General features: G+C 38.6%; 1 protein-coding gene across 1 annotated transcript in view; it reads left to right on the top strand.

Moving 5' to 3' along the window:
- Positions 1–22,704, top strand: part of LOC139756675 (glutamate receptor ionotropic, kainate 4-like) — a 29,230-nt gene that overhangs the window by 5,123 nt on the left and 1,403 nt on the right. The window contains exons 3-7 of the mRNA XM_071676331.1: positions 3,982–4,223; positions 4,586–4,770; positions 9,763–9,993; positions 15,783–15,961; positions 22,203–22,356. Of these exons, the coding sequence (XP_071532432.1) occupies positions 3,982–4,223; positions 4,586–4,770; positions 9,763–9,993; positions 15,783–15,961; positions 22,203–22,356 (991 nt within the window). The remainder of the gene's footprint in view (positions 1–3,981; positions 4,224–4,585; positions 4,771–9,762; positions 9,994–15,782; positions 15,962–22,202; positions 22,357–22,704) is intronic.

Below are 22,704 nucleotides of genomic sequence, written 5' to 3' on the forward strand. Positions count from 1 at the left end.
TACTCCCACCACTCCTTCCCTTGCTCTTGTCCTCTCACTAACCCCGTGCTACTCCTTCCCTTGCTCTTGTCCTCTCACTAACACCTGACTTTACTCCCAAGACATTCCCAAACCACTCTTCCCCTTTACCCTTGAGCTTCGTTTCACTCAGAGCCAAAGTATTCAGGTTCCTTTCCTCAAACATACTACCTATCTCTCCTTTTTTCTCATCTTGGTTACATCCACACACATTTAGACACCCCAATCTGAGCCTTCGAGGAGGATGAGCACTGCCCGCGTGACTCCTTCTGTTCTCCTTTTAGAAAGTTAAAATACAAGGAGGGGAGGGTTTCTGGCCCCCCGCTCCCGTCCACTTTAGTCGCCTTCTACGACACGTGAGGAATTCGTGGGAAGTATTATTTCTCCTCTATTGTTATTTTTTCTGTTGTATAAAACTGTAGTTTAGTGTATGTGCTGCATATTTGATAACCATTTTTGTAATGTATGTGCAAGATCTTATTATCAATGCTGTATCTCACTTATCTTAATTGTAAGTTTCTACTTTTTGCCATTCAAGTGTATGGTTAATTCATTGTAACTACAACTATATATATATATATATATATATATATATATATATATATATATATATATATATATATATATATATATATATATATATATATATATATATATATATATATATATATATATATATTTTTTTTTTTTTTTTTTTTTTTTTTTTTCATACTTTGTCGCTGTCTCCCGCGTTTGCGAGGTAGCGCAAGGAAACAGACGAAAGAAATGGCCCAACCCCCCCCCCCATACACATGTACATACACACGTCCACACACGCAAATATACATACCTACACAGCTTTCCATGGTTTACCCCAGACGCTTCACATGCCTTGATTCAATCCACTGACAGCACGTCAACCCCTGTATACCACATCGCTCCAATTCACTCTATTCCTTGCCCTCCTTTCACCCTCCTGCATGTTCAGGCCCCGATCACACAAAATCTTTTTCACTCCATCTTTCCACCTCCAATTTGGTCTCCCTCTTCTCCTCGTTCCCTCCACCTCCGACACATATATCCTCTTGGTCAATCTTTCCTCACTCATTCTCTCCATGTGCCCAAACCATTTCAAAACACCCTCTTCTGCTCTCTCAACCACGCTCTTTTTATTTCCACACATCTCTCTTACCCTTACGTTACTTACTCGATCAAACCACCTCACACCACACATTTTCCTCAAACATCTCATTTCCAGCACATCCATCCTCCTGCGCACATCTCTATCCATAGCCCACGCCTCGGAACCATACAACATCGTTGGAACCACTATTCCTTCAAACATACCCATTTTTGCTTTCCGAGATAATGTTCTCGACTTCCACACATTTTTCAAGGCTCCCAAAATTTTCGCCCCCTCCCCCACCCTATGATCCACTTCCGCTTCCATGGTTCCATCCGCTGACAGATCCACTCCCAGATATCTAAAACACTTCACTTCCTCCAGTTTTTCTCCATTCAAACTCACCTCCCAATCGACTTGACCCTCACCCCTACTGTACCTAATAACCTTGCTCTTATTCACATTTACTCTTAACTTTCTTCTTCCACACACTTTACCAAACTCAGTCACCAGCTTCTGCAGTTTCTCACATGAATCAGCCACCAGCGCTGTATCATCAGCGAACAACAACTGACTCACTTCCCAAGCTCTCTCATCCCCAACAGACTTCATACTTGCCCCTCTTTCCAGGACTCTTGCATTTACCTCCCTAACAACCCCATCCATAAACAAATTAAACAACCATGGAGACATCACACACCCCTGCCGCAAACCTACATTCACTGAGAACCAATCACTTTCCTCTCTTCCTACACGTACACATGCCTTACATCCTCGATAAAAACTTTTCACTGCTTCTAACAACTTGCCTCCCACACCATATATTCTTAATACCTTCCACAGAGCATCTCTATCAACTCTATCATATGCCTTCTCCAGATCCATAAATGCTACATACAAATCCATTTGCTTTTCTAAGTATTTCTCACATACATTCTTCAAAGCAAACACCTGATCCACACATCCTCTACCACTTCTGAAACCGCACTGCTCTTCCCCAATCTGATGCTCTGTACATGCCTTCACCCTCTCAATCAATACCCTCCCATATAATTTACCAGGAATACTCAACAAACTTATACCTCTGTAATTTGAGCACTCACTCTTATCCCCTTTGCCTTTGTACAATGGCACTATGCACGCATTCCGCCAATCCTCAGGCACCTCACCATGAGTCATACATACATTAAATAACCTTACCAACCAGTCAACAATACAGTCACCCCCTATATATATATATATATATATATATATATATATATATATATATATATATATATATATATATATATATATATATATATATATATATATATATATCTATATATATATATATATATGCGGTATACTTCTAACTAGATTTGTTCTTTTTATTCTCCAGGAAAGTTGAATATATGTTTTTGTCATAATTTTCGTTCAAACACTTATAGGCATGCCGTATGTAGTTTAGCAGAACAATATTCTGTTTCTTCTATGTAAAATGTATCGAATAAATCGGGCATAGTGATGATATATCTAAACAACATAAGAAATTATAGCATTGCACCTTTATGGCATTTCATAAACCTTTTCTATGACTCATAACAAAAGAAATGAAACTGTTGCACCTTTTTGGCGTTTCGGCATTTTCTAAGCTCATTTTTTAACCTTAATAGATGTACAACTTTAGCACCTTTTCTATCGCTTAAAAAACTTAACATGAGAATCTATACAATATATATTTGCTACATAAAAGGAATTCTGGGATATCTAAATCTATTGATATTTGTACTCACTTGGTATAGAATTTTATGACCAAATATAGTGCTTAAAGTCTATGATAACTGGGAACAAAAATTAAAATGCAAACTCTATAAAATCACTTTGCCCAGTGGCAAAACGTATACACCAAATACAAAAATAGAAATATATGAAAAAAATATAAATGATAATGAGGCTATAGATTAAGATAATTGTCTAGTTGTAAACAAACATATCAAAAGAGAATCTTTTCCTCTTTGCATAATAGTAATAAAAGTCCCGATACGATACTAATGTCTTTCTTTTATCATCATTCTGTTTTTTCTATTACAAGAATATCATAAAAGTCATTTAGTAATATCTTTAATATTCGTACCAAAGATATTCATTTGACTCCGAAAAGTCATGAGTAAATGTAAAGATTAAATGGCTTAGGCGTCATTATCCAGGTCTCTCGCTAATCTGGACGACACTGTAGAATGTATCCAGCAAGTGTAGAAAGTAAAAAGTAAAGAAAAATTTAATGCCATGTGATAACCCCATTAGTTACATGTAAAATTTACTTAAATTTCTCATCATTTAGATGTTTTTTACTTCTTACATCACTAATTTCCTTCTTCCGATCTCTTCTGCCATCATACAACCTCAAAAAGACCCAGTGGTTTGCTGATGTTTGAATTAATTTGTATTTCTGATGTTCGTTATCGAAGAAGCAAGATTACTGTCAAACTTTGAGATGTCTTACACAAAATAAACCAGTTATCATATAATCTAGGCAACCTTGCACATTTCTTGAAAGATGGAATACGTAAAGAAATGAATATTGGATTATTACTTGATTACAGGTTGTGTACATAAGGCAAAAGATAGGTATTTTAACATTCTCAAAAATTCTTAAATCCTTTCCCTTGTCTTTTCTTTTTCCATCTGATAATTCTCTCTATATTTCAATTAAGACCAGGCCTTGATGTGAGCTTTTGTCTGTGACTGAAGCCTTAAACATGAGAAATGCTTTAAGAACAGAATTACTTTGCATCACTGAACTATATCCATTTGATACTTTAGGGAAATGAGACAAGATAAGACATACTCAGTAACATCATGGCTTAGTATTCTCTCAGTTATGAAGTGCGGGAGCCGTGGGATAAGACGTGGGGTGTTCCCCTGAGTGGTGGCAACTGGTCAGGCATCGTGGGGACCCTCCAGCACCACCAGGCAGACTTCTCCCTCAACCTGACGCCATCAGCACCAAGGATGAAGGTCATATCCCACTCCAGGATCTACTCACATGATCCTTTGCTCATAGTCTCGCTAAAGCCCGGGGCATTACCGCGACACCTAGCTCTTCTGATGCCATTTGAAGGTAATGTGGAATTCATATAAAGTTTGTGTATACACGATATTTCTATATTTTGGAGCTAGGATGTACATAGATGGAGAATAGAAAACCATAATGAAAAAATATAAGTTAAGGTTGGGTTCTTCATCATATAACGCCTCGTTGGAGGTACCAAATGTATCGCTAACACTCAGCTTTTCTAGAACTGATATCATACTCTATGCTGTTGTTTTCCTTTTCACAAACCTCCAATGAAGTCATAGTATTTTTATGTGATAAACTAAACGATGAAGATCTTTGGAATATCCCTTCCACCACCATAAGCATCGGATTGAAAACACGTAGATGTAGACGGTACGTAGATACATTTCAGTCCTTCATTTCAGGCAAAGTTTGGATGATGATCATCGTGTGCACCGCTGCCTCTGGCGTCATCCTGTGGCTACTGCAGAGGACATGGTCTTGGGCGTCAGGTCGGCGCAGCATCGGTCTCGAGTCTGCTTGTTTCTTTATCTGGGCCGTCTTGCTAGCGGAGCCGTCCGCTGACTCCCCTACTAATAGTAGTAGCCAGGTGAATACACTATCATTAGGGTCCATCAATAACCTATTGTGGATCAATCATGCAAATATAGAGAGTAGAACAGACTTATTTAATAACAGTAATTTTCAGTCCTTAAGCCCCATAGAATACCCTCCGAACATCCCTAGATATTCATGGCCTTCCTGTCTAGAACAATTGTTCTAAGATACTAAAGTTCTGCTGTCTCTTAGTCTCCCCCATGTACCATAACCTGAGACTTGATTTTATACATTTACTATAACTCACTCATATTAGATTCTCCCTCCCATGTGTCCTAAAGATTCTTTACTCATTTCCGCTGGGCAAACATCGTCCGCACGTGTAAGAGTTGTGTCTGGTGGTGCTTAATGATGTACATTATTCGTGATGTTATTTAAGGATGTTATGGGAAAATGATTGTGGCACTTGTTTGTCTCCTCCTACTGAAGATGGGTACCCCAGGATCTATTGCATATATATATATATATATATATATATATATATATATATATATATATATATATATATATATATATATATATATATTTTTTTTTGCTTTGTCGCTGTCTCCCGCGTTTGCGAGGTAGCGCAAGGAAACAGACGAAAGAAATGGCCCAACCCACCCCCATACACATGTATATACATACGTCCACACACGCAAAATATACATACCTACACAGCTTTCCATGGTTTACCCCAGACGCTTCACATGCCACGATTCAATCCACTGACAGCACGTCAACCCCGGTATACCACATCGCTCCAATTCACTCTATTCCTTGCCCTCCTTTCACCCTCCTGCATGTTCAGGCCCCGATCACACAAAATCTTTTTCACTCCATCTTTCCACCTCCAATTTGGTCTCCCTCTTCTCCTCGTTCCCTCCACCTCCGACACATATATCCACTTGGTCAATCTTTCCTTTTTTTTTTTTTTTTTTTTTTTTTTTTTTTTTTTTCCAAAAGAAGGAACAGAGAAGGGGGCCAGGTGAGGGTATTCCCTCAAAGGCCCAGTCCTCTGTTCTTAACGCTACCTCGCTATCGCGGGAAATGGCGAATAGTATGAAAAAAAAAAAAAAAAAAAATATATATATATATATATATATATATATATATATATATATATATATATATATATATATATATATATATATTTATATTTATATTTATATTTATATTTTATATTTATATATATATATATCTATATTTATATATATATGTATATATATATATATATATATATATATATATATATATATATATATATATATATATATATATATATATACATATATATATATATATATATATATATATATATATATATATATATATATATATATATATATATATATATATATATATATGTATATATATATATATATATATATATATATATATATATATATATATATATATATATATATATATATATATATATATATATATATATATATATATATATATATATATATATATATATATATATATACATATATATATACATATATATATATATATATATATATATATATATATATATATATATATATATATATATATATACATATGTATATCTTTCTTTCTTTCAAACTATTCGCCATTTCCCGCATTAGCGAGGTAGCGTTAAGAACAGAGGACTGGGCCTTTGAGGGAATATCCTCACCTGGACCTCTTCTCTGTTCCTTCTTTTGGAAAAAAAAAAAAAAAACGAGAGGGGAGGATTTCCAGCCCCCCGCTCCCTTCCCTTTTAGTCGCCTTCTACGACACGCAGGGAATACGTGGGAAGTATTCTTTCTCCCCTATCCCCAGGGAATAATATATATATATATATATATATATATATATATATATATATATATATATATATATATATATATATATATATATATATATATATATATATATATATATATGTATATATATATTTTGAAGGTTTGTTGAATATGTTTGATGATAGAGTGGCAGATATACGGTGTTTTGGTCGAGGTGGTGTGCAAAGTGAGAGGGTTAGGGAAAATGATTTGGTAAACAGAGAAGAGGTAGTAAAAGCTTTGCGGAAGATGAAAGCCGGCAAGGCAGCATGTTTGGATGGTATTGCAGTGGAATTTATTAAGAAAGGGGGTGACTGCATTATTGACTGGTTGGTAAGGTTATTTAATGTATGTATGACTCACGGTGAGGTGCCTGAGGATTGGCGGAATGCGTGCATAGTGCCATTGTACAAAGGCAAAGGGGATAAGAGTGAGTGCTCAAATTACAGAGGTATAAGTTTGTTGAGTATTCCTGGTAAATTATATGGGAGGATATTGATTGAGAGGGTGAAGGCATGTACAGAGCATCAGATTGGGGAAGAGCAGTGTGGTTTCAGAAGTGGTAGAGGATGTGTGGATCAGGTGTTTGCTTTGAAAAATGTATGTGAGAAATACTTAGAAAAGCAAATGGATTTGTATGTAGCATTTATGGATCTGGAGAAGGCATATGATAGAGTTGATAGAGATGCTCTGTGGAAGGTATTAAGAATATATGATGTGGGAGGCAAGTTGTTAGAAGCAGTGAAAAGTTTTTATCGAGGATGTAAGGCATGTGTACGTGTAGGAAGAGAGGAAAGTGATTGGTTCTCAGTGAATGTAGGTTTGCGGCAGGGGTGTGTGATGTCTCCATGGTTGTTTAATTTGTTTATGGATGGGGTTGTTAGGGAGGTGAATGCAAGAGTTTTGGAAAGAGGGGCAAGTATGAAGTCTGTTGTGGATGAGAGAGCTTGGGAAGTGAGTCAGTTGTTGTTCGCTGATGATACAGCGCTGGTGGCTGATTCATGTGAGAAACTGCAGAAGCTAGTGACTGAGTTTGGTAAAGTGTGTGAAAGAAGAAAGTTAAGAGTAAATGTGAATAAGAGCAAGGTTATTAGGTACAGTAGGGTTGAGGGTCAAGTCAATTGGGAGGTAAGTTTGAATGGAGAAAAAGTGGAGGAAGTAAAGTGTTTTAGATATCTGGGAGTGGATCTGGCAGCGGATGGAACCATGGAAGCGGAAGTGGATCATAGGGTGGGGGAGGGGGCGAAAATCCTGGGAGCCTTGAAGAATGAGTGGAAGTCGAGAACATAATCTCGGAAAGCAAAAATGGGTATGTTTGAAGGAATAGTGGTTCCAACAATGTTGTATGGTTGCAAGGCGTGGGCTATGGATAGAGTTGTGCGCAGGAGGATGGATGTGCTGGAAATGAGATGTTTGAGGACAATGTGTGGTGTGAGGTGGTTTGATCGAGTAAGTAACGTAAGGGTAAGAGAGATGTGTGGAAATAAAAAGAGCATGGTTGAGAGAGCAGAAGAGGGTGTTTTGAAATGGTTTGGGCACATGGAGAGAATGAGTGAGGAAAGATTGACCAAGAGGATATATGTGTCGGAGGTGGAGGGAACGAGGAGAAGTGGGAGACCAAATTGGAGGTGGAAAGATGGAGTGAAAAAATTTTGTGTGATCGGGGCCTGAACATGCAGGAGGGTGAAAGGAGGGCAAGGAATAGAGTGAATTGGATCGATGTGGTATACCGGGGTTGACGTGCTGTCAATGGATTGAATCAAGGCATGTGAAGCGTCTGGGGTAAACCATGGAAAGCTGTGTAGGTATGTATATTTGCGTGTGTGGATGTATGTATATACATGTGTATGGGGGTGGGTTGGGCCATTTCTTTCGTCTGTTTCCTTGCGCTACCTCGCAAACGCGGGAGACAGCGACAAAGCAAAAAAAAAAAAAAGAATATATATATATATATATATATATATATATATACGAACAAAGTGCATATGAACCGGCACCATCATAGAACATACAAACCTCCAACAGCCAGGATTGAACCCTGGACTCCTGTGCAACAGGCGGGAGCGATACCGCTAGGAGTGATCTTAGCCTAGTGGTAGCGCTCCCACCTGTTGCACAGGGGTCCCGGGTTCGATCCTGACTCTTGGAGGTTTGTATGATATATATGTATATATAAAAATATGTATTATCCCTGGGGACTGGGGAGAAAGAATACTTCCCACGTATTCCCTTCGAGTCGTAGAAGGCGACTGAAAGGGAAGGGAGCGGGGGACTGGAAATCCTCCCCTCTAGTTTTTAATTTTCCTTTTCCAAAAGAAGGAACAGAGAAGGGGGCCAAGTGATGATAATTCCTCAAAGGCTCAGTTCTCTGTTCTTATCGCTACCTAGGTAACGCGGGAAATGGCCAATAGTGTGAAAAAAAAGAATATATATATATATATATATATATATATATATATATATATATATATATATATGTATATATATATATATATATATATATATATATATATATATATATATATATATATATATATATATCTATATGTGTGTGTGTGTGTGTGTGTGTGTGTGTGTGTATGTGTGTGTGTGTATGTGTGTGTGTGTGGAGAGAGAGAGAGAGAGAGAATACAATATAGATCTATACTAGTAGAATCCGGCTATCGTGCTCCTCTGTCGGTCAAGACTTTATATCACATGTACGCCAAAGATTCAGTCGGATGCAAACGCTAAGCAGAAGGCTATTAACCTTTTGTCTCTGGATTACAATGCCAGATGCTTCCCTTGTGTTAGAGAACGGCGAAATGACGTTGTTCAGTGGTGTAGCAGCGTACCATTTACCTCTTCCTTCCTCCCATACGGCCGGTAAAACCCGATAGTTAACGACATATTTTCCAAAAAATATATTACCCCCAGCCGCCAGAAAGTCTATACAGAAAAGAAAATGGATTAATTGCTGTGTATAAGGGTTAGTCATCGCGCCTCTGGTAAGTCCCTCGGCGTTTCCAGAGTCAGAGGACAGGCATAACCGACTTTCCACATTACAGATATCTTATTTTAGACTACATTGATATTCAAATCATATACATTAGATATTTTTCATTATGTAGAAATTTCATACTAAACATGTAAAGTAGACATGAGGCGTCAGAGTTAGAATTCCTACAATATACTTATTGAAACATACACAGGTGTTTGTGGGATCTTGGCTGTTGTCATGTGTGGTTATCGGCATAGGTTACCGCTCCTCCCTCGTGTCCCACCTCTCAGTCCAGGGCAAGACTCTCCCCATCAACACCTTCCAAGACCTTCTGGCCCGAGATGGCTGGTCCTGGGGCGGGATTCAGTTTGGAGGGACAACGTTTCTTTACTTCAACCAGAGCACCGACCCCGACGTCCAAGAAATTAATAGAGATATGCAGGTGAGTGAAGATTTGTAGTCATATAATTTTCAACTTTGATAGTTTCATAATGCCAATGTCTGCAGAGGATAGATTGCTAATGATCATGTGATAGTCAAGTAATCAGTGAACAGAATAGCTTGATTTATGATGTTTATATGATCCATTCCTTAACATTCAAAATATTTTTTAGTGAAAAATGATCCTGTGATGGGAATATAGTGATGGAACACATAAGAAAACCATTTGTGTCAATCTTTTCTAATTATGTATTCTTTACGTGATTTGAATATGAAAAGGACCAACTAGTCCTCAACACATGAGTCTAAGTAATAGTGATAAAAACATCATCTAAATCGTTTATTTATGTAATTATACGACATTGCATGTGTTCAGTTTGGCAGCGAATAGTTGTTGGTTGGGTGGTTAAGCTTTAGGCTTGTCAACTACCAGTTTCTTAAGGCCATCAACTTGACCTTACACTCATCAAATGAAGAAAATTAACAACACCTCTATAGGTCTTAAAGATGGTTCTGGGACCACGTGCTCTTTTACCATGTATGTAGCCTATTAATTAATAAGCTATTGGCTTGTTGGTTGGTTGTTTGAGTATTAGGCCCTTGTAAACCACCAGGCCGTTAAGGCCGTTAACGTCATCCTTGTACCTCCTCCAGCTGAATTATCGCTAACACCTTCTTCATGGGGTAAGGATAATTCTATGACCATATTCACTCCCACTATGAATATGGTCCTTGTAAATGGCTGGCATGCTGTATGTTAGCTTATTAGAAAAGTAGATGTAAATTACGTTTACTTAACGGATCTATGCTTCGAAGACTTTCACAACAGGAGTTCATCTATGTCTCTGTATATCCATCCATATATCTATTGCTTAGCAAGAGTGGGTGACCAGTCTCCCATCGGGGTTCCGTTGGTATTTTAGGCAACTCTTTAGCACAACAACACAGGTTGCTTGCTATTTCATCCAGTACATGACAATCTAATATGACACCAGAGGAGTGACGTATACCATCTTCTGATTGCCAGTTACTCACTGGAATTAGCCGTGTTTGCTTTCCTACATTTGTTTCATTATGATCAGTTGTCACCTGACTACCAGAAGGACTTCCAAGCTTTCTGACGACATCCTTGTTACTCATCTTGATAGACTTAGCCAGTCTCAGTTAGAACTAAAGAAGAGACTTTTACCTCCTGTTATCGATGATTCTCAGGGTGTGTGTACTGCACGTCATGACAACAACCAGATGTTCATTACTACCAATACTACCGTCTTTCAGCAGAGGAGCATCTTGTAATATGAGAGAGATGGATCATGCAGGTCGACGTTCCCTCACGTGCTCACTGTGCATTTTGACTTTTAGGGATGGAGATCTCATTCTTTCCTTTCAGGATTCTGTCGCACACTTTATTATTGGGCAAGATGTAGAAAAGGTAGACAAAATATACTGATCTAGTGTCAAGCTACTGTAGAGCTGTGACTATGATGCCTTCGTACATGATCACCCGCTCATCATAGGTTCCCCTGCTACGTCCTGCTTCTAGTTTATCTGTGCCGAACGTCAGCAATGGCAGTCCTCTGGTCTGCAGTGTTCCACATCATAATGCAACGGGTGACCAGATGCTGAAGAAGGGACAGAAAACTCGACCAGATATCAACCTACAACTTACAGTCTTATTTTCTTGACGTATAGTTTCTCATGGTTGCAGAACTGCATTTGAACTATGGCTAGGATATGGTACATCAGAATTATTTACTGGATTCATCTTGCTTCTGCCAGGCATCGATTCGTAAACCATACCTTTATGGTCAGCCATAATGGAAATTTTTCCCCACATTTGCGGTGTATCTTATGAACGTATTGCTTCAGAGATGACTCGCCCGTTGAACGGAATCTCTAACAAGTTGTGATAGAGATCCTTTTAAACTGTTCTAAGGTGATCAATGAGCAGGCTAACCTTGGAAAATTTGTCATTTTTGTCTATGCTATTATTGTCTACCAAATATGAGTTATTTTCTTCCACTTTTTTTTTGCTCATTACGGAGGTCACTCTCTCCTGTACTGTATCAGATTCCATATAATACAATGAAATCCAATATGTACACAACCATAGGAATACTAAGTAAAAGATGCTGACGAGGTCATTTGTAATAGTGGTAGAGATGAGAGACTCACAGATCATTGCGAAACTGAGATCATTGTTGCAATGAGAGTAGAAAGACACAAGTCTACATAAGAAAAAGAACCTGTAAACATTTAACGTTACTAGAGAAAAGCAAATAATATCAGTCACAGATCTGAAGCGATGTATTCATTAGTCTTTTCCTAAAGCTCTCTGCTAGATTTGTTTTCATTTCATATATTAGGGATCCTGCTGAAGAAAGAGTACCTCGCCTAATTCGAGGTAAAATCTTTCACAAGAGATTGTATTAACTGCTTCGAATGACATCAGACGAATGTTGGTTAGATATTACAGTAAAACAGATTTCTTCGCCGCATATGCAGTTCCTGGGTACACTGCTTTGACACTGAAATGGAGAGTCAACAAAGCGGTGATGTCTTGCTCTTCGTTAATGCTTATCTTAATCTCGTATTAAAACGTTTTGTGGAAGATGATTTGGTAGATTCCATTTTTGTTGAAATTAACGATAAGCTTTGCAAAAAAAAACGATAGTAGGATTAATTTACAGTCCCCCCAGCACAGACACCAGAGGTAGACGAAAGACTTTTATCATCAATTGGAAGAAAGCTGTAATGAAAAATATACGATCATGATTGAAGATTTCAACAAATTGGTATCTAAGTGGTGTAATTTCTTTCAAAGACTACGGGGCGTGGGTGCTTGATTGCACCCTAGCACAGTTAGTGTTCCTACTGGTGATCAAAGCATTTTAGATTTAGCTCCAGCTGCAAATGAGGATCTCGTTCATAATGATGAAGTAAGAAAAAAGTTTGGCTCAACTAACTTTCAAAAGTGCCTGTGATGCAGGCAAACATAGGTTGATGTCGCTAATGAAAACATTATGGTCGTAGCTTGGAAAGGATTCAGTAATACTTTCAAAGTAGTGGAGGGAACGTGCATGCTAATGTGTATGAGAGGGTCTTGTTCTAAAACGAGGCCGAAGTGGCTCTGGATACACAAAGAAGGGTTTCAGTTTGTATATGTTACAAATTGACTAAATAAGATATCAATTATTTTTATTATTATTATTATTATTATTATTATTATTATTATTATTATTATTATTATTATTATCATTATTATTATTATTATTATCATTATCATTATTATTATTATTATTGTCATTATTATTATCATTTTTATTATTATCATTATCATCATTATCATTATCATTATTATTATTGTTTAGTTGTTTTTTGTTCTTCTTCTTGTTCTTGTTGTTCTTCTTCATCATCATCATAATCATCATCATCATCATCATCATATTATCATTATCATTACTATTATCATGATACATTTGCAACAGAATCTTAACGTCTGCTGCTTAAAACTGATAGGGACAAACTGTTGGCCTGAGCTAAAAAGAAGCATTAATTTCGATAATGATAAATGCAAGGTTTTACATAGCGGTAGTGAAAATGAAAACCAAGCTGCATTATGAATCTTGTTGGAATACAAAAGCAAGATCAGGAAAAGGAGACAAGTTCACAGATGCAGTAAGAAAGAACGAACAAAATTCTTGGATTCATGGGAAGGACTTTCAAATTTAAGTCTTGGGATATCATTCTTACCCTTCACAACTCAATGGTGAGTCTCCACTTCGAATACAATACTGTGTTCAGTTGTGTTCACCCTATTGAAGAAAGACATACACAGAATGGAAAGAGCACTGAGGCGAGCTACCAAGATGATTCCAGACCTAAGAACGAATCCTGTGAAAGCCGACTAAACGAATTTAAAGCCTGTTTAGCCTTGAAAAGAGTAGGTTAAGAGGTGATTAATACAAGTAATCAAAACCATCAAAAGGCCTCAATAATTTCGATCTTGTTCACCCTACTTTGAGGAAAGACAGACGGAATGGAAAGAGTTTAGAAGTGAGCAACCAAGATGATTCCCAGACTTAGAAACGAATACTATGAGAGCCTGACTAAACAAATTTAAAACCTTCTTAGCTCTGAAAAGAGTTTTTCAGGAGGTAATCTAATAAAAGTATTGAAAATCATTAAAGACTTTAATCATTTCAATCGAACGAGCTACTTAAGGACATTTGCCTGAGATCACTTGTACTAATGGATAGAAACTCGACGGCAAACGTTTTACCTGCAATGAGGCAAGGTACTTTTCTTCAACAGGAATGCCGACATATGGAATGATATACTAATTAGAATAGTAGAGAGCAGCACCATAGACACACTTAAGCACAGTTTTGACCAATATTTCGCTTCAAATCCACGACTGACATTATTTGCACCTCCTTAACTATATGACGAGGATACAGGGCTTCCTCTGAAGGATCTGTCTTCATACGAATACCACTTTAATTCAAGAGTCTCTATGCTCTTCCGCTGTCACAAACAGCCTCGTCAGGATCCAGTGGTCTGTTGCTGTTTGAATTCAGTTATGAATAGCTTGTTGGATCTAGGCTATCGAAGCCTTTGGTGATTCTGAATCAAATGCAGGTTAGCGCACCTCTTAACCCTCTCTATTCTAAGTTAGATTTAAGTCGTTTGGTTGTTGGCTCTAATAGGAACTGTCTCTCCGTCCGGGAATGAATTAGGCAGCTCACCTATGGTATTCTTTCCATTCGGCATATGTCTCTTTTCAAATACGAAGACCAAATATCCAACGCAATATTTACTCGGGGACGCACCAGAAAGACCTAACCTATGAATTCTGCTGTTATTTTCTTGCGAAGATTATATTCAACTTCAACATAAGTGGAGTTAAGATTTTACTAAGAACTACACCATTTTTCAGCATGAAATTAAGAAGAGCTTTAACAAACTGCTGGACGACACCGCTTACTTGATAACTGTTATCACTGTTCAATAGGTAATCTCTCTTTCTGATATCTAAGCAAGATTCAGAGTACCGGTTATATCACATCTTCTTTACCAGTGAAATTGTTTCTAACTCTGAAGATATGTTTTGCATGCTTCACGTACTGACATGGTATATTATGGTAAATAACTGACACTTATCACTGTTGGTATATGAGTCTGAAACTTTGCTAGTATGTGTCACCAGCAGCGGGGATGAGGAGTCCATGTATCTGAACTTGGGTATAACCACAATTTCATGTGTCCTACCTCACTTCTTGCTTCTCAAGCAGCTTCTCCAGGAAGTGATATCAAGCTACGCTAATCTGCCTTCTTTCATATCTGCGTACCTGGGTTAGCTGACATATCTGCCACGTTCCCTCTCAGCCACATTCCCTTCCTGGACCTGTGAGGTGACCTTCAATACCTGGGAAGCGATCGCTGACTTCCTTATTCTTTCATGTTCTTTACCTTCCTCGTTCCTTACCTGCACCTGATCGGCGACTGCTCGTTGACCCATCCTATTTCTTGTCAGCTTTAACCATTCTCTCGGTTTCCTCAAGTCTATCGAAGAGAATAAGCTGTTAATCTACTCTGACACTCTGGAAAGGAGGGCTTTCCCTACTTTACTGAAATGAGTTTCTTTTTTTTACCCTTGGCAAGGAGGCTTCTATCCCGACTCAAATGATTCCATTATATCTATACAAAACTTTGTATTATAAGGCAACTTACTCATCAAGACTTACAGATGATGTAGTCTAATTGTTGTGAAACAAACTTCTGCTTCAGATCTATGACCTAGAACAGGGGATGGAGCGGGTGCTGGATGGAGGCTTTTCATACATAGCCTACAAGACAGACATCAAGGTCAAGATTTCGTCCCTTTACTATGATAGATATGGCAATACGCCCCTACACTTGAGCACCACCGAGTACCCAATATTTGGAGGTAACTCTTGGGGCTTCAGGTAAGTTCTAGTCAACCGCTGCATGAAACTGCCAGACAGTCCTTATATTTTCCTTCGTCAGTTCAAAATAGTTTTGATTAAAGAAACATTATCCTAAAATCACGAGTTTTATCATAGCACATTTGAACTTCATCGCTATCAACTAAGTTTTCATTAGATGTAGTCATTCAGCATATAGTATATGTAATTAACATGAACGTGAGAAGTTGATCACTTGATGTGCTCTATTTCGATTTCCAAAAGCACTCGATAAAGTTTAGCAAAATGTAAGTCGTATGAAATGGATGGGGTTTTGCTTCGGTGTATAGGAACCTGCGTGGCTGTAAAGAATGATAAGTGATCAAAGGTCAAGCCTCATGATGACGTGACATAAGGATTAGTCTTGGGATTGGTCATATTTTCCAATAATAGTTCATTGTTGATATCGAAAATTGTAGACGATGCGGAGCTGGATCAAAAAAAGAGAAAAAACTACGACTGATGTTGAGCGACTACAGCTTCAAATTGACAGTGAAAATCTGACGGTCTGGTTTTACAATGGGGCAAAGGAATTTTAATACCTATAATTGCAAAGTTTTACATATCGGTAGTAAAAACGAGAAGGCATATTTCAGTTTGAATTTAAATGAGGAAAAATAACTCGGCTGACGTAATCTCTGGTGACTTAAAACCAGTTAAGCAGTGCTATGAAGCAGTGAAAAGATAAGCATCATTTTTGGTCCATAGGTACTAAAGCTATCGAATGTGAATCGAGTTAAATCATCGTCACTCTTCAGTTCATTGGCGCGTCCCCTTCCTTGAATATTGCATTAAGTTTTGGTCAACCTACCTGATAAAAGACTGACAGAATGGAGAGAGTACAGAGGTGAGCTACCATGATGACTCAGGGCAGTTCCAATAGTTCCCTTTGCTGCCATGTCCACTCTCAGGTATCTAAAACACTTCACTTCCACCGAGTTCTCTCCAGTCAAACTCACAGCCAAAGTAACCATTATCTTTGCGCTGCTATTAATCGCAACCTTCCCTTATCACGCTCAAACTCAGACACAAACTTCAACAGTCTCGCACTCGAATCTGGGACCAGCAAATAGTCACTGACTCACCTACCAAACACCTCACCTTTGACAGACTGTAGATCTACCTTTGTCCCCGAATCCAATGCATTTACTTTCCGCTGCTTCTTCTCCCATTCATGAAGAGAATTAACAGCCATAGTGACATCACACTTCCCTGCCGCAGACCCTTCTTTATCTGGAGCCACTCACCCTCTTCTCTGCTCAGTCGCACACACACTTTATTCCCAATGTTCCCCTTTCACACGCACAAACTCAGACACCAACTTGAGCAGTTTCGCATTCGAGTTTGACACCAGCAAACAATGTTTGTTATCACCATCCAGACAAAGATGACCACCGCTATACAGCTCTCTGATGGCCTGCCAATTGGACGTAGACCTATTGCCGTTTTAGAACAGATGGTACACATCATTGACCCGCCACAGGCTACCAAGTCCTTCATTTCTGGACAGGAGGAACGCGGCTCTGACCAACCCGTCCTGAGTTACGAAAGTCAGAATCAGACGAGCACAACCTGACCTCATCTCCACATCCGGACGATAACGGTCTCACTTGGTCCAACTTTGTGTATTTAGTGATGGACTTTCTAGATTCGTATCTCGTTTGATATTGTTCTTCTGTGTTTTCTCAACTGTAGGTTTTTCTATTTTTCTGCTTCTATATTCTTTATCTATATTGCATCTCATACTACTCCTCATGATATTGTTAATTAATTTTCCATCTAGTGCTTTCCCTTCCTTTTATATGCTATATGTTTTTTTTTCTTCTCCCGAATATGTATATAATTTAAAATGGGCTTCCGTTTTACATATCATATCCACCTAATGGTACAATAATACTGAGAAAATTAGAGAGCATAAAAAAGAAGGTTAATAGCTCTAAATGGATGTCGTATTCAGTTCTATGTGCATTAGAAACAAGCTGCTTCCTGATTACACTAATATATATATATATATATATATATATATATATATATATATATATATATATATATATATATATATATATATATATATATATATATATATATATATATATATATATATATATATATATATATATATATATATATATATATATATATATATATATATATATATATATATATGTATATATATATATTTATTTATTTATTTATTTATTTATTATACTTTGTCGCTGTCTCTAGCGTTGGCGAGGTAGCGCAAGAAAACAGACGAAAGAATGGCCCAATCCACCCGTATACACATGTATATACATACAAGCCAACACACACATATACATACCTATACATCTCAACGTATAAGTACATATGTATCTACAAACAGACATATACATATATACACATGTACATAATTCATACTGTCTGCCTTTATACGTTCCCGTCGCTAACCCGCCACACATGAAATGACAGCGCCCTCCCACCGCATGTGCGCAAGGTAGCGGTAGGAAAAGACAACAAAGGCCACATTCGTTCACACTCAGTCTCTAGCTGTCATGTATAATGCACCAAAACCACAACTCCCTTTCCACATCCAGGCCCCACAAAATTTCCCATGGTTTACCCCAGACTCTTCACTTGCCCTGGTTCAATCCATTGATAGCACGTCGACGCCGGTACACCACATCGTTACTATTCACTCTATTCCTTGCACGCCTTTAACCCTCCAGCATGTTCAGGCCCCGATCACACAAAATCCTTTCACTCAATCTTTTCACCTCCAGTTTGGTCTCCCACTTCTCCTCGTTCCCTCCACCTCTTACATATAAATCCCCTTTGAAAATCTTTCCTCACTCATTCTCTACATGTGCCCAAACCATTTCTAAACACCCTCTTCTGCCTCTCAACCACACTCTTATTATTTCCACACACCTCTCTTACCCTTTCATTACTTACTCGATCAAACCACCTCACACCACATATTGTCCTCAAACATCATATTTCCAACAAGATCCACCCTCCTCCGCACAACTCTATCTATAGCCCGCGCCTCACAACCATATAACATTGTTGGAACCACTATTCCTTCAAACATACCCATTTTTGCTTTCCGAGATAACGTTTTCGCCTTCCACACATTATTCAACGCTCCTAGAACTTTCGCCCTCTCCCCCACCCTATGATTCACTTCCGCTTCCATGGTTCCATCCGCTGCGAAATTCACTCCCAGATATCTAAAACGCTTCACTTCCTCCAGTTTTTCTCCATTCAAACATACCTCCCTATTGACCTGTCTTTCAACCCTACTGTACGTAATAACCTTACTCTTATCCACATTTACTCTCAGCTTTCTTCTTTCACACATTTCACCAAACTCAGTAACCAGTTTCTGCAGTTTCTCACACGAATCAACCACCAGCGCTGTATCATCAGCGAACAATAACTGACTCACTTCCCAAGCTCTCTCATCCACAACAGATTGCATAAATGCCCCTCTCTCCAAAACTCTTGCATTCACCTGCCTAACAACCCCATCCATAAACAAATTAAACAACCATGGAGACATCACACACCCCCGCCGCAAACCGACATTCACTGAGAACAAATCACTTTCCTCTCTTACCACTCGTACACATGCCTTACATCCTCGATAAAAACTTTTCACTGCTTCTAACAACTTGCCTCCCACACCATATATTCTTAATACCTTCCACAGAGCATCTCTATCAACTCTATCATATGCCTTCTCCAAGTCCATAAATGCTACAAACAAATCAATTTGCTTTTCTAAGTATGTCTCACATACATTTTTCAAAGCAAACACCTGATCCACACATCCTCTACCACTTCTGAAACCCCACTGCTCTTCCCCAATTTAATGCTCTGTACATGCATTCACCCTCTCAATCAATGCCATCCCATATAATTTCCCAGGAATACTTAAGAAACTTATACCTCCTTATTTGAGCACTCACCCTTATCCCCTTTGCCTTTGTACAATGGCACTATGCAAGCATTCCGCCAGTCCTCAGGCACCTCACCATAAGTCATACATACATCAAATAACCTTACCAACCAGTCAACAATACAATCACCCCCTTTTTTGATAACTTCCACTGCAATCCCAACCAAACCTGCTGCCTTGCTGGCTTTCATCTTCCGCAAAACCTTTACTACTCCTTCTCTGTTTACCAAATCATTCTCCCTGACCCTTTCACTTCGCACACCATCTCGACCAGAACACCCTATATCTGCTACTCTATCACCAAACACATTCAACAAACCTTCAAAATACTCACCCCATCTTCTCACATCACCACTATTTGTTATCACCTCCCCACTAGCCCCCTTCACTGATGTTCCCATTTGTTCCCTTGTCTTACGCAGTTTATTTACCTCCTTCCAAAACTCTCTCACCCAAACTCTCATTTGCCCTCTTTTTCACTTCTTGCATCTTTCTCTTGACCTCCTGCCTCTTTCTTTTATACATCTCCCAGTCATTTGCACTATTTCCCTGCAAAAATCGTCCAAATGCCTCTCTCTTCTCTTTCACTAATAATCTTACCTCTTCATCCCACTACTCACTACCCTTTCTAATGTGCCCACTTCCCACGCTTCTCATGCCACAAGCATCTTTTGCGCAGTCCATCACTACTGCCCTGAATACATTCTATTCCTCTCCCACTCCTCTTACGTCCTTTGTTCTCACCATTTTCCATTCTATAATCTGTTTCTCCTGGTACTTCCTCACACAAGTCTCCTTGCCCAAGCTCACTTACTCTCACCACTCTCTTCACCCCAACATTCTCTCTTCTTTTTTGCAAACCTCTACAAATCTTCACCTTCGCCTCCACAAGTTAATGATCAGATATCCCTCCAGTTGCACCTCTCAGCACATTAACATCCAAAAGTCTCTCTTTCACGCGCCTGTCAATTAACACGTAATCCAATAACCTTCTCCCACCTCTCCTACTTACATGCGTATACTTATGAGTATCTCTCTTTTTAAACCAGGTATTCCCAATCATCAGTTCTTTTTCAGTGCACAAATCTACAAGCTCTTCACCATTTCTATTTACAACACTGGACACCCCATGTATACCAATCATTCCCTCAACTGCCGTATTACTCACCTTTGCATTCAAATCACCCATCACTATAACCTGGTCACGTGCATCAAAACTACTATCACACTCACTCAGCTGCTCCCAAAACATTTGCCTCTCATGATCTTTCTTCTCATGCCCAGGTGCATATCCACTTTCAGTTTTACCCATATGAATCTAGAGTTTACTTTCTTACACACTATCACATACTCCCACCACTCCTGTTTCAGTAGTGCTACTCCTTCCCTTGCTCTTGTCCCCTCACCAACCCCTGACTTTACTCCCAAAACATTCTCGAACCACTCTTCCCCTTAAGCCTTGAGCTTCGTTTCACTCAGAGCCAAACCATCCAGGTTCCTTTCTTCAAACATACTACCTATCTCTCTTTTTCTTATCTTGGTTACACCCACACACATTTAGACACCCCAATCTGAGCCTTCGAAGAGGATGAGCACTCCCCGCGTGACTCCTTCTTCTGTTTCCCATTTTAGAAAGTTAAAGTGCAAGGAGGGGTGGTTTTCTAGCCCCCGCCCCCGTACCGTTTAGTCGCCTTTTATGACACGTGAGGAATGCGTGGGAAGTATTCTTTTTCCCCTATCCCCAGGGATATATATATATATATATATATATATATATATATATATATATATATATATATATATATATATATATATATATATATATATATATATATATATATATATCGCTGTATCATCAGCGAACAACAACTGACTCACTTCCCAAGCTCTCTCATCCCCAACAGACTTCATACTTGCCCCTCTTTCCAAAACTCTTGCATTTACCTCCCTAACAACCCCACCCATAAACAAATTAAACAACCATGGAGACATCACACACCCCTGCCGCAAACCTACATTCACTGAGAACCAATCACTTTCCTCTCTTCCTACACGTACACATGCCTTACATCCTCGATAAAAACTTTTCACTGCTTCTAACAACTTTCCTCCCACACCATATATTCTTAATATGCTTTGTTTATTACATCCTCAGACAGAGGATGTAGTTAACGAAAGTAGTCACTGTTTCTTATCTTCTCCATACAAGACATACCAACATACACCTACAGAAGCCAGATCATCACTTCCATAATCATGCATTTGTAAGATATTTTCCAGACAAGGGGCACCGTTCCTGAGCCAGTTCAGACGGATGAAGCAGCGACTGCTCGAGGCCGGCCTGATCGACTACTGGCTGGATGACGTTATAGAAACTAAAGTTAGAGTCATTAGAGGAAACAGAGGTGTAGCAGGAGAAACAGTATACTCCGAGGTGCGGTATATGTGATATATATACGAGAGAGAGAGAGAGAGAGAGAGAGAGAGAGAGAGAGAGAGAGAGAGAGAGAGAGAGAGAGAGAGAGAGAGAGAGAGCGGTAATAACTTCCTTGACTGTTTTGTGCAGTCAAATATCATAGCAAAGTTTATATCTATTCATCTGAATCAGATTCTGGTAGTCTCTTTCACTGCGTCGTGACTGGGATTTTCTTTTTCAACACCATAATTTCAGAGGCTTTTGCTAATGTCTGTGCACAACGTGGAGTTCCATTCACATTCACCTTAATCCATATTATTCTCATATCTGTACAGTGAGAAACGTATACTAGCAATGCAGCAGAAT

Source organism: Panulirus ornatus, chromosome 23 (genome assembly GCF_036320965.1).
Source record: "Panulirus ornatus isolate Po-2019 chromosome 23, ASM3632096v1, whole genome shotgun sequence".
Classification (NCBI taxonomy): Eukaryota; Metazoa; Arthropoda; class Malacostraca; order Decapoda; family Palinuridae; genus Panulirus; species Panulirus ornatus.